Here is a 13640-nt window from a genome sequence, read left to right on the forward strand (position 1 = left end):
ATTTTTTTTTGTTTTTAAGGATAAATGTGACGTCATCTTCTTATGGATTCATAAGAGGGTTTCTAGTGCGGTAATCGCATTATAACCCGTTAGCGCCGATTTGGCTACTTGTGTAACACCCCTCTCTATTGGTTTCTTCTTAACGAAAGCCCCTCCCCTCCTCCCCCCCTTTTTTTTGGTCTTCTTCTTTCTTAAATGGGAAAAAAAAGAAGAAATGTTTCGTGTCTTGATGGTAATCTGACGGATTCAATCCGCGACACAGTTGTTTTCTATTAATGCACTGTGACCTAAAGACTGAAAAAAAAAGGGAAAAGGAAAGAGACAATTGTGACATTTTTTTTTTTTTTTTTTTTTCGAAAGTGAAGAAGAAGAAGAAGAAAAAAAAAAGTTTTAATTTTTTTTTTATTTTTAAATTTTACGCTTGGAAACGAGAGGGACCAGCACACCATAGTTGGCAATGGTTCCACCACGAAAGCTATACATGGATAGAAAAGACTAAGAGGAGAGAGAGAAGAAAAACTGTTGCTAGAAAAGAAATTATTATTTTTTTCTCTCGATCCGGAGGCTTTTTCTCTTTTGTTTTGTAACTTTCAACGTTTTTTTTTTGAAGAAAGGGGGGGGGGGCATATAGCGGTTTAAAATATTTCTCTTGTTTTGAAATGTCGGAGGCTGAAGGGACTGTTTTCTATGTGTGTGGAGAGGTTCAATTGAATGTTTGATTTCCTTCTACTCGTGCATGTCACATGTCGACTTTTGATGATTATTTCATTTGGAGAAAGGATGGTGGGAGGAAGCGAACAACTCGTGGCATTTATTATGCAACACTCGACAGAGCGAAAAAAAAGTTTGCAATTAATCGTTTTTTTTTTAAACGAGGTTCTCATTTAAAATCGAGTTCAATAATTCTTATCTATTATTATGACGAATGACGAAAAAAAAGCATTTAGCAGTTAATTGAAAATTAATCGAAAGGAAAATCCATTTCAAAATTCGACACAGTCCATATGATTAAATTAATGACAGTAAAAAAAAAAAAGCAAATTTTCATTTATTAAATCTAAAGGGACGAGAGAGTCAGTCGAAAGTTTCTCGTCCCCCCCACTATCAGAACAATTTTCATCGTTGATGTAAATAACAGTAACAGACAATCCCACCCCTCGCGGGACAAAAAACCAAGGGTGTGGTCCTCTCCCCTCCCCGCCTTTTCCCCCAAGTAAAAAAAAAAAAAAAAAATGAATTCTTTGTGTATCGAGGCTATTCACGCTGGCCTTTTCGAAAAATAATATGCCGCCACCCTTCGTGTGTTTTTAAAAACGTTTCTTCGATAATTATAAAAAAAAAAAAAGAGGCGTCTGGTTTCTTTTAGTGATCTATTCTCATCTTCTCTTGTGCGTCTATCAAAGCGCTCATTGAAATGGAGAAGTCGAAAAAAAATGAAAATAAATAAATATACTTAAAACAGAGCGATGGTTTAACCACACGCCCAACAGCCAGAAAATAGAATTAAAAAAAAATGAAAAATAATTCCAATTTCAAATGGTGTGTGCTCTCTCTCTTTGTCTGTTGCGCCCGCCTTCCGTGAGTGCTTCTTTTGGCTTTCACTCTTCATATTTTTTATTATTATTTTTTATTTTAAAAGCTTTTAACTTCCTTTTTCGAAACGTCCAACTGAAGCAAAGAGCAAAATCGAGCGAGTCTTTCTTTGTGACGTCTGTGTTTTATTTCGACATTGGTACAACAAAAGCCTCGGGTTACCCCTAATATTTTCGTTCAATTTGGAAATGTTTAGAATGGATTTGTGTGTGCGCGCGCGTTTCTCGCACTTGCGACGCGTTTGACCAAATGCGGATCACCAAAAGGCGTAGACGGCATCATCTTTCACCTGCCACCGCCCAAGTGCATATTTTTCCTTCTCCTTATTTTCAAGGATAGACAAAGTCAAAGAGGGTGGAAACCGCGGGGGAGTACGGGAAACAAAAGAAAAACGATTGTTTCGTGAGTTATTATCTCGAAAACAGCTTTGAGTGGTGGTATTAGGAAGGCCTTGTTCTCTTTTTTTTTCTCTGCCTCCCGCCTTCAGGTCATGTTTTGTTTGACTTCAAATTTCATTTTTATTTTAAGAACGACACAAACTATTTAAAAAAAAAAACATTTGTTTCAACAACAACAACAAAAAAAAAAAGAGAGTGAAAGAAATCCGCCCGGAAGCGTTTCAGTTTTGTTGTTGTGCCAAAAAAAAAAAAAAATTGAGGAGAATATGGCGAAATCCGAGAAGGTACTCTTTCGCCCATTGTCTAACACATTGCGATATCTAACAGTATGGTAATAGTTATGTAAAAAAAAAAAGTGGGTGGCAGCCAAATATATATTTTTTTTATGACTCCCGTGTTTCTGGTGCGTGCTCCGCTCACGCTCACGGAAATGGTGTCGATTTTTTTTTTTCTCTCGCCAAACACAAAAAACGAGAGAAAAATGAAGTCCAGTTCCGACTGAGTTGTGTATAAACGATGGGTCTTGTTATTACAACATAATTATTTCTGTGTGTGTGTGTGTGTGTGCCCAGTGTGTGTTTACGTGCTAGCAAATAGTAACTAGTCCAAAAGAGTTTCTGTTCCAGGGCCACAATAAGAACAATGAATCGATTTGAATGGAACGTTTTATTTGAAGGGAAATGTGAAATTGAATTTTACCTTTTTTTCTTTTCAGAGACCCACATTCTTGAACGAGATATGACGAGGTGAAGGACAACCCGATTCTTTTTGTTGCTTTCAAAAAACAGCAAAAATATTTTGAAAGGAATTTTTTTGTTGTTGTTGTTGTTGTGTGGTGTGGGGAAGAGGTGATGACAATGGACGAGACGAAGGACCTTGAAGAGCCTAAACGAAGGCGGAGGAGGAGGAGACCGTTGATTAGAAGTCGACTTGGCAGCGGGACAGCAGTGGCCAGCTGGATGCAAATTGCGGTCGCGTTGTGCGTGGCCGTCAGTTTGGCTGATTGCCGGAAATTGGCGTTTACTCGACAGCGCTACAACGCCACCATCTACGAGAACAACATCGGCAAGAGCTACGCCACTCCAGAAACGGAAAGGATGGGCATCCAGTTGCCGGAAGCGTCGACTGCTACCGACATCCGTTACCGCATCATCAGCGGCGACAAGAACAAGCTGTTCAAAGCCGAATCTCGTCAAGTGGGCGATTTCAGTTTCCTCTTGTTAAGAACTCGAACCGGGCAGGTGGATGTGCTCAACAGGGAGCGGACGGAGCTGCACAAACTGCGCGTCCGGGCCATGCTCAGGTCGGCTGTCGATGGATCCGATTCCGACCTGCCCGACGCTGAGGCCGACGTTTGGGTCTACGTCCAGGACACGAACGACTTGAGTCCGCTTTTCTATCCCAGTGAATACGAAGTGAACGTGCCCGAAGATTCGCCCCTGCACGTCTCTTTAGTTCAAGTGAAGGCGGACGACGCGGACGTCGGCGTCAACGGGGAGATTTATTACTCGCTGGCCGACGCGTCGGAAACGTTCGCCGTTCATCCGCTGACGGGCGTCATCTCGTTGACCAGGCCGCTCGTCTTTGCCGATCAACCGTTTCACGAGCTGATCGTTTTGGCCAACGACCGAGGGCCCAAACTGGGCACGGCGGTGGTGGGCGCCGCCTCGCGCGCCCGGGTGCGCGTCCATGTGATGAGGGTGAATCAGCACGAGCCCCGCATCCACGTGCGCCACTTGCCCGAGGTTGTGGAGCAGTCGCAAGTGGACGTTTACGCCGTCGTTCGAGTGGAAGACGCCGATCAGGGTCCCAGCGGCCACATTCGCTCGCTGGACATAATCGGCGGCGATCCGGATGGGTACTTCCGCGTCCAGCGGGTCGGAAATGTGGCCCAGCCGGCGGACAATAACAATGGCGCCGAATTCAATATCGCCGTTCTCAAGTTGCTGGATCGTGAAAGAGCCCCGATGGGCTACAACCTGACGCTGAGGGCCGTCGACGGTGGCACCCCTGCGCGCAATTCGACGGCCACGCTGCACGTGACGGTGTCTGACTGGAACGATCACGCCCCTGTCTTCGATCGTCAACACTATGACGTGCGCGTTGTGGAGACGGCGCCCGTGGGCACTCCTTTGATCCGCCTACGCGTCTCCGATGAAGATCAGGGCCGCAACGCCCAGGTCCAGCTTAGCATTGTCGGCGGTAATCAGGGCGGACATTTTCGCATCAACCCCACGTCGGGCGTGCTCTACACAGCCTTGCCGCTCGATGCCGAAATGAGGGCCGAACATGTGCTGACTGTCAGCGCTATCGATCAGGGAACGGCCGGCACGCGTCAACAATCGTCAGCCAAGATCACCGTCCAAGTTCTGGACGCCAACGACAACGATCCCATTTTCTATCAGCAGCCGGGCGGCGTTTTAGAGATCCAGGTTCGTTTCTTTCCTTTTTGTCTCTCCCTCCGTTTTTGAATGGCCAATGGCGAAAACGTTTTGAAATCAAATCAAATCAAATCAAATGGACAGGTGGATGAGAATGAGCAAGCCGGGGCTGAAGTGGCCAGAGCGACGGCCCGAGACGCCGACGCTGGTGAGAATGCGTACATTAGTTACAGCCTGGCTAATCTGGCACCCGTTCCTTTCGAAGTGGATCCCTTCACCGGAGCCATCCGCACTACCGAGACGTTAGACTACGAGACTGGACGTCGAAGGTAGAAATTGATTTCATTTTTAATTGACTTCAAAACTTTCCGTGTTCAATGTTGTTTCATGTGTGGCGGGGAGGGGGGGGGGCACTTGTGAATGGCAATGGCCTCATTTTGTTATGCAAATTTGGCAATTTTGGCACATGGCATTTCGCCAGATGGACGTGTTCACATCAAACAACCCGATTGTCCTTCTCTGATTGAAATGGAATATTGTACAGACGCAATAACGGGTCCATTTCCTTGAATGTTAAACAATTATTATTTTCTAAAACAAAAACAAACAAAAAAAAAGATATATGCTGAAAATCCGCGCGTCCGACTGGGGAACTCCGTACAGACGTCAATCGGAGCTGCTGGTCACGGTGATTGTCCGTGACGTCAACGACAACCGGCCGCAATTCCAGCGCGTTGGCTGCGTCGGACGCGTTCCGCGAACGACGGCCATCGGCTCTGAGCTCTTGACTTTATCGGCCGTCGATTTCGATCAGGGCAACACAGTCGTTTATCGCATCGTTTCCGGCAACGAGGACGGATGTTTCAGTCTGGACTCGTCGTCTGGCGCCGTGGGCGTCGCTTGCGACCTCTCGGACCTTGGCATCAGCGAGCGATTCGTCAACGTGACGGCCACCGATGGCCAGCACTTTGCCGACATCATGACGATCCGCATCCATCTGACGGCCGGCCTTCGAGGCGAAGAAGAGCCGCGGTTCGAGTGCCGAGAAACTGGACTCGGCAAAAAGGTCTTGGAAATGATGAACGCCGCGGCCAAGAGGCAGACGGGCGCTGATGATTCAGATCCGGTCACGGAACTGCCTCCACTTCCGTCGCGCTACGGCCAGAATGTACACACTCCAGAATTCTACGATTTCCCCGTCCAGGTAATTGTTTTGTTTGTTTGTTGTTGCGGTTTTAACTTAAACTCGACAAATTGTTTGAAAAAATAAATAAATAAATAAATAATTTAAACAAATCAGGTTCGTGTCAATGAATCCGTCTCGAGCGGGACGGCCCTTATCCGCCTGAGGGCGAGAGATCGTGACCACGGCTACAACGGTCTGCTAGTGTACGTCATTTCCGGCGGCGACGACGACTCGGCTTTTCAAATCGAGACAGAGACGGGCTTGTTGCGAGTGGCCGGCCAATTAGACCGAGAGAAAAGGGCCGGCTATTCGTTGAACGTGACCGTCTTGGACTTGGGACAGCCGCAGAAATCCGCCTGGAGGATTCTGCCCGTCATTGTGACGGACGTCAACGACAACCCGCCGCGATTCGATCGACCCGTCATCAGCGTCTCGATCGCCGAAACGGCCCAGATGGGCACGTCCGTCGCGCAACTGAGCGCCAGCGACGCCGATGAAGGCGACAACGCCAAAATTACGTTCAGCTTAGCCGCCGGAGCTTCGCCTGACATGAAGCTCGACCCCAACACGGGACTGCTCACGGTCGCCGGCCAGCTGGATCGCGAACGTCAGGATTTTTACGAGATGGCCGTTATCGCGCGAGACGGATCGCCGAACGGGCCCGGCTTAACGGCCAAGGCTCTGGTCCGCGTCCGCATTTTGGACGTCAACGACGTGGCTCCGCGTTTCGCCCGGCCTTGGCAAGTGGTCAAAATCCGTGAAGATATGCCCGTCGGGGCAGTGGTGGCTCTTGTGGAAGCCAACGATCCCGATCTCGGCGCGGGCGGTAGCGTCCGTTACAGCCTGGCGTCCAGCTACGCGTCTGAAACTGTGGAGAGGTTCGCTATTGATCGCGTGACGGGCACGGTGCGGCTGTCCCGCCGTCTGGATTTCGAGGATCGGTCCGTCTACAATTTGACGGTGCGTGCCAAAGATCGTGGCTCGCCTTCCCTGTCCAGCGAAGCGTACCTGGCCATTGAGGTGGTCGACGTCAACGAGAACCTCTACGCCCCGCGGTTCGAAGACTTTGTCACCGAGGCCAGCGTCCGTGAGAACGCACCACCGGGCACGTTGGTAGCCAAAGTGACGGCCACCGATGCCGATCCTTCCGGCGACGATTCTCGCCTCTCGTACGCCATCCGCGGCGGCACTGGATTGGGACTGTTCTCCATCGACAATGAAGGTCAGTTTCTTTTCTTTTGTTTTTTGTTTCAAATTTCCCAGCCAATTTTGACGGACTATTTTTTTTTTTTTTTTTTTTAATGGGTCGTCCCACACGCACGTTTTTAACGAGTCCGTCTCCACCTCGTTTTGCCATTCGTCCATTTCCCAAGTGTTGTGTTTGCCGGCCCTCTTTTTTTTTTTTTAAACCGGAAATCTCACTCATTAGGTTCATTTTGAGGTCCTCTTTTTGTTTTGTTTTTTAAAATTATTATTTGGTGCACATTCCGGCTTGTTGATTGACTCCAATTTGAATTGATTCGTTGAGTACGAAAGAAAAAAGGTCGCAGATGGTTAATGAACATCGTGTGCGCATCGTTCGCGTCAACGTCGAAATGGACTTTTGGGCGGGCAGCCAAGCGAAACAGAAATCCATAAAGTAATAATGCGGATGACAAAGATGATGATGGTGTTGTTGGAGTAGTCTTCCCTTGGTCCGCCGTGTCGTTATAATCAATTAGAGTAGCCCAGCCACGTCTTAAAAGCGAAGCAGCAGAAATAATAAAAGATGGAGACTAAATATTTAGAGAAAGGAGAATGTGGGGGTTGCGCATATCCAACAGTCGAATCCATTCATCTTTCCTCATCCGGCAGTTAATTTAGTCGCCATTTTATTTTATTTTTAAAATTTGATTTAAAAGGCACCCCTACAAAAATTCATAATTTTTTGAAATTTTTAAATTTAAACTAAACAAAAATCTGTTGGAGACTAATGTAATCATTAAGCCACGGACCAAAGAGGGAGCCAATGTGTACGCGTTTTTCACGAAGAACTGTTCCAGCGTCATGTGTGTGTGTGTGTGTTTTTTTGAAACGTTCCAAAATAGATTTATTTACCTGGGTGGTGGTGTGGCGGGCCAGTGAGCAATTTGCTTCAGGGGAAAAGGAAAGTCGCCATCATCATCATCACAACAGCCGTCGTTCGTCGCGGCCGCTCTCTTGTGTGTTGACTGGCAACTAGCCAGAAAGGCGACATGGAACAAAAAACATTTTAAACTTGGAAACTTTGTCGGTCGATTGTCAAACACAATTTCTTTTTCTCTTTAGGGATTTCCTTCTTTGCGGGACTTTATTATTATTATAATTTTTTTTTTTTTTTTTATCATTTGCCCCTCCCGATTTAATGACTGTACAAAGGGAAGAGGGGGGTTACAACAGCAGGAGGCAATCAATAACGACCGCGTGTGTCTGGTGAGCGTAAAAGAGAGAGCGGACGTCATTCATTTGTCTCTGAATGAGTTGGTGTAGAGAGTGCACACGTTCAGGTATATCCACACACACAAACACACGAAATTCGACCACACGCAGATATCGGACAGAGGTTGCCCTCCTCATCCATCGTCCGTTTTTTTCCTTTTTTTTTCGTTCAAACTTTCTTTGTGCGTCTTATTCTTCTCTGGAACATCCATCATGTCCGTCGTCGAAGGGGGCGGCCATCTTTATTTTCGTTGTTGTTCCTCCCCTCTTTTAGGGCGAATGACATTGTCCTGTAATTCTCGTTCCATCCACTTCCGCGCTCTTAATTTTTTTTGGGGGACTCTTTTCTCTTGTTGTTGTTGTTGTTGTTGGCACTCCCGAAAATGAAGGAGGAGGAGGGAACTTTGTGTCGTATTTTCAAGTCACTTGGATTCTGTTAACTTCCTTATCGTTTTTGCGTCTATTATTGAAATTAAATTGCCAATTGTTTTAGAAACCAAAAAAAGGGATCACGACCGATTTTTTCTTTTTTAATTTTTTCATTCCCAACATTCGACGTGATCCGCGTGACTCACGACCGAGACTTTTGTTTCATTTTTTTGTTTTTTTCATATTTTGCGGCCAATCGGTACGGCCGTGTGACCGCAATACCATAGGTGGGGCGGGAAACGATTTTTGACGTCATCCATTTTGAAATTTATTTTTCTATTTAATTTTTCCTGTTGTTGGCAATGCGGGATTCAATACGCGTGACGTCGTGCGTGTCACCTCGTTTTCAGTTCTTTCCTTTTTTTTTAAAAACAAGGTGTAAGGGTTGTTGTTGTTATTGTTGTTGCGGTTGGAGTCTGCGTCAAAGTGAATCGGGACGAAAGGCAAAAAAAGAAAAAGAGTTTGAATTCTCAGCTACGCTCCATAACGGGAACTCACGCCTATCACGTGTCACAAACACACATAGGACTTCCTTTCGTGTACGTCATTCTTCTTCTCTCTCTCTCTCTCTCTTTTGTACTGTTCTGCTTTTTTTTTTTTCTCTTTAATTCCAGTTTTTTCTTATTTTCGGGGTTTATTTTTTAAAGCCTCGGGACTTGAACCGGGAAAAAATAAATAAAAACCGAGGGCGACCGAGACGAACAATAACAATGGCACCCATTTTTTCTCGTTTTTCTTTTTGTTCTTGTCCTTGTTTCAGAGAAAACATCATATTTGATCTGGAGTTATGATGGAGAGGGAAAGGGTGTGTTGTAGGGGTGGTTGGATATTATTGTTTTGACACGGTTCAAAGCCCCCCCCTCCTTTGTTTTTTTTGTTTGTGATTATTTGTGTGTTTACACTGAGACGGCCGCCGTCTGTTTTTCTTGAGGTCAACCCAACAAACGGCAAAGGGCAATTCCAGAAGAAGAAGAAGAAAAACGAAGAGCACAGCTGTGGGGGCCGCGGGAATCCAAACGTGTACGGCGTTGCCAGTGAGAAAGAAAGAAAAGAACAAAACTGGCCATTGTTCGTTAGTGCCCTGTCAATAATGCAATGAGAAAGGAAACAAAAGAAACACACAATCATCGACTGCCATCGTTTAGAAAAGACGGGGATGAATTCGTAAACTAAAGGCAAAGGTGTTTATCTCTTTGTGGTACCCAAATTATGTTTTTTTTTTTACCTCACCCTCCAGAAATTTTTCTCTGACCAGCTGCCATTGGAAGATTGACAGGATAGATGCGACTTCTTTTTTATAAACAACAAAAAAAGGGAAAGAACGAAAGAATGGATGTGTGTCCATTTTGTATAGAGAACCGGTCTCGATCGAATCCCACTATTCATATAATTGGGGACGGACAAGTAAAGTGGCAAGGGCGGATGGAATCCGTATCGAGTGTCTAGGCAACGTGAAACAGCCGGCCTTATTATATAGTTCCGGTCTTGAATTTCCAAAAATCTTCTTGAATTTCTTTTTTCTCTTTTCTTCACTATTTTAGCCCCATTTATTTTGAAAAAGGGCGGCCTCTATACACAATCTTTATTACATATTTTTTTTTTTTTTTGGGGGGGGGGGGAGGAGGAGAAATTGTTCGTTTGAATGGCCGTGTGCCTATCGTACTCGAACGGGCGGTACTCTGCTACCTATTTCCTCTTTTGTTCATCCTCGAGAGAGAGAGAGAGGGTGGGCCTGCTAGTAAAGTACAGTCTTGATTTCTCGTAGGTTTACTTTTGCGTGTTCAATAATAATGATAATAATAATGCTTTCAAGTCTATCCTATGTCCACGTCACAGCAAAGAGTTAGTGTAATAATAATAAAAAAATGAGATAAGAATTCGGGGTGGTCCTTTTTCTTAATTCCCTCTGGCTGGATCCATCACAAACGCAACAGCTGTTTTTGAATTTTTTTGGAATTTTTTGATTTTTTTATGTTTTAATTTATTTTTGGCGTATTTATGTTGTCGAGTCGAGATTGTAGGTCATCAGTCACCGAAAAGAAATCAAATGCGTTTACCTGCGAAAAGAGTAGAGGCTTCCGATTTCACGTTGATTATTAGCAGTCCCGTTTTTCCTTCTTTTTTATGTGATGGCTTCGAAATTCGAAATGACTTAGACTTATGAATCGTTAGCTTCATTTGTTGTAGTTGCTAGTATAAAAAAAAAAAAAAAAATTGGGCCCAGAGAAATTCACATCAAAAGAGAAAAACGGCAGACGGTGTGATGGTCTAATGTATCCGGAGGAAAAGCGGGATGGAAAGGGGACGGGAAAAGGGAGATTGGAGAAGTTAACAACCTGTTTCCGTTCGTGTTTATTGAACTGGATTTACAATCTCTGACAAGAGATTGAGATTGTCGTCGCTGAATACCTTACATGCCAAACAAGCAGTAACAACAAGCCCAACGACGTTATAGGTGTACACACAAGTTGTGAAACGAAATATCGCGAGTCAATCACAATCTCTTTCTTTTTTTTTTTTTATATTCCGTTCACGCTCTCGTTACAAGTAAATCTAAAACTCGTCTTGCTCTCTCTCTTTTTTGGGGGGATAGATTTAAGGATATGATTATTACATTTGGGACGACTGGTACTTCTTGTCTTGTTGGCTTGACATCATCTCCCCAAACGATCCTCTCGTCTTATAGTCCTCCCCCCTCCTCTCTCTCTCTCTTTCTCTTTTTTTTTTTTTACAAATGTATTTTCCTATTTTGTGACGTTTTCGAAAGGGGAGGATAAGGAGGAGTTAGGTGGAGGGCTGAAAACAATCAAATAGATAAACGGTTCGACGATGTACGTTATGGAGTCAGGCAGTTGATGTCCTAGTCACTTCCGCACTGAATCCGACAGGATGCGGTCGTAGTACACATTTTTTTTTTTTGGTGGGCTTTGTTACGCACAACGATGACGACGATGAATCACGACATGGATCTAATCATCCCGAACGAGGAAACATAACAAACAATAGATCGAAAAATTCGTAATTTTTTTTTTTTTTATGGAGATTAGATTTTCTAAAGTTTGGCTTCGTTTGGTCAAAAAGAAAAAAGGAAGTTTTAGGCGGCAGGGGCATAATTGAAAAATGTGGTTTGCGGTCGTTTTACTTGGCCCAAACCATGCGTGAATGTGTGACTAAGTGCCGGCTCGTGTCGACAAACACAAATTTTGAAATCAAACCAATATTTATTTTCCTATTTTTATTTTTTTTTTCATTTGCTCTATTTGTCGTTTGTAGGTTCTGCCGACCCCCTAAAAAAAAATGTTTGACCGATCCGATTTCTATTTTTTTATTTTTATTTTTATATTTTGCTTACTTTCTTTTGAAATCGAGCCAATAAGAAAATGACAGTCGATTCAAGTGGACTTTCATATTTCCGGTACTGAGTACACATTGAAATGCGCTACTGTAACATCAGAATAGTTTATAAATGATGAATGTGGACTATGCACTTCCCCTCTCTCCGTCCAGATGCTCTTGAGTCAAAGACAAGAATTCAGTCTCTTCTTTTTATTTTTTTTTTCGATCGAATATCTCAAGTTCACTTGATCGGCAGTTGTTTGGGGCTTCTGGAAGAGATCCGTCTCGATGGCGCCGCGTCTCTTCTTTCCGTCTCCACCTTCTTCTTTTTTCTTCTTCTTTCTTGCATCGATACTGACGTCGAACAAAAACAAACTTGCTACTTTGAACATTTCGTCCCTTTTGGCTCTGCAAAAGAGAACAGAACAGTTGCCATGGCGATTGTATCTCCCCCCACCGCCCAAGTGATCGATCTGTACCATTCCAGGTGCTATGGGTATCAATTGATTACCGAGAAATGGTTGGCCATTTCACAGCTGACTACGTTTGATACGTATCCATCGCATTTTGTGTTGTTGTTCCGTTTCAATTGGCCCTGATTCTCTTTTTTTCTGGGTTGCTTCTTTTTGTTTCTTTCAAATGGGACGGTTTCAAACCCCAATAGGTAACACACACAAAACATCGCAAGGGTGGTCTACTTTTTTTCGGTGTTGTTGTTTGGGAAAGTAAAAGAAGAAGTCGATGGGGGTTGTTGCATACGGGGGGAGGTAGAACACGGAATGTTTTGATGGATTGGAGAAGGTTACCCGCAGGTCAAGTAAACAGCACATTTGATCAAACATTCAAAGAGAGGACATGTTTCCCGTTGTATTCAGATGATGTAGGAAAAAAAAATATGAAATTAAAGATGAGGGTGACATGATGAGAAAATGGGGTTGGAGACATCCGTTGTCGATTAAAATCTGCCGCGTTACAAACTGCTGATGACACGCGCGCATTTCAATTGGGAAAAAGTTTGCCTTGTGTGGCTTAGCGGCAGGGGAAGCTTAGCAATTGATGCTTTCACGATAGTTTGGCTGATGACATCTAAACGACTTTGGGAAGGACGACGTTACATATTTCTTTGTAAAGCCAATGATTGTGGCTGCTCGTCGCCATGTGTACCCGCCATGTGGAATTCCTCGACATTACGACGCATCGTTTTTGATTCGTTCGAGCGATGAAAGTCGCATCTTTTTCATAGGGGGAAAGATACAAGACTTTTTCTCTTTTGATGTTTTTTTTGGGGGGGAGAAAAGGAATGGAAAAGAAAAACTGTTGAATGTCAGATTGGGTTCAGTCAACGATGTTTGGGCTTCTCGACGACATCCGTAATCGCCATTTTTTTTCTCTTCTTCTTCTTCTTCTTTTTTTGAATCGGAAGATACTGACGATCGCAATTCCGGATCTCTTTGGTTGGATGAAACATCTTGCAATGGATTTGAATAAAAAATCGATTTTTTATTATTTTTTTTTAAGCGGGATTTTTCAAAAGGGCTGTTAACCAATCATTTCCACATGTTTCGTGTGTGTAGTTTATTTTTATTTTTTTCCCCCCAAGGCAACGAAAGGAAAGAAGGGCCGGTACGAATGTGTATAGCTTCATCAAGCTCTCAACGAAAGCTCATTTCACGCTGATTCTTTTCTCTACACAATAGCATCTAAGCCTTTACACAGCGATATCATATAGGGGCTGATGTAAAAACGGGCAGATGACGAATAGATGGTGGCATATAATAAGGGTAGGTGTAGGTCACTGGAACCTGAGGGGGGAGGGGGAGACTCGTGTACAAGCTCTCGTCGTTTCCGATGGAACAAAAA

General features: G+C 44.2%; 1 protein-coding gene across 7 annotated transcripts in view; it reads left to right on the top strand.

Annotated features, from left to right (window-relative positions):
• Positions 1-13640, top strand: part of LOC116925792 (fat-like cadherin-related tumor suppressor homolog) — a 58368-nt gene that overhangs the window by 9023 nt on the left and 35705 nt on the right. For all 7 annotated transcript variants that reach the window (XM_045175264.1, XM_045175267.1, XM_045175268.1 and 4 more), the window contains exons 2-5: positions 2707-4423; positions 4517-4701; positions 4991-5576; positions 5673-6780. In XM_045175264.1, coding sequence (XP_045031199.1) covers positions 2843-4423; positions 4517-4701; positions 4991-5576; positions 5673-6780 — 3460 coding nt within the window. In that variant the 5' untranslated portion in view covers positions 2707-2842. The remainder of the gene's footprint in view (positions 1-2706; positions 4424-4516; positions 4702-4990; positions 5577-5672; positions 6781-13640) is intronic.

The sequence above is a fragment of the Daphnia magna genome, linkage group LG6 (genome assembly GCF_020631705.1).
Source record: "Daphnia magna isolate NIES linkage group LG6, ASM2063170v1.1, whole genome shotgun sequence".
NCBI lineage: Eukaryota > Metazoa > Arthropoda > Branchiopoda > Diplostraca > Daphniidae > Daphnia > Daphnia magna.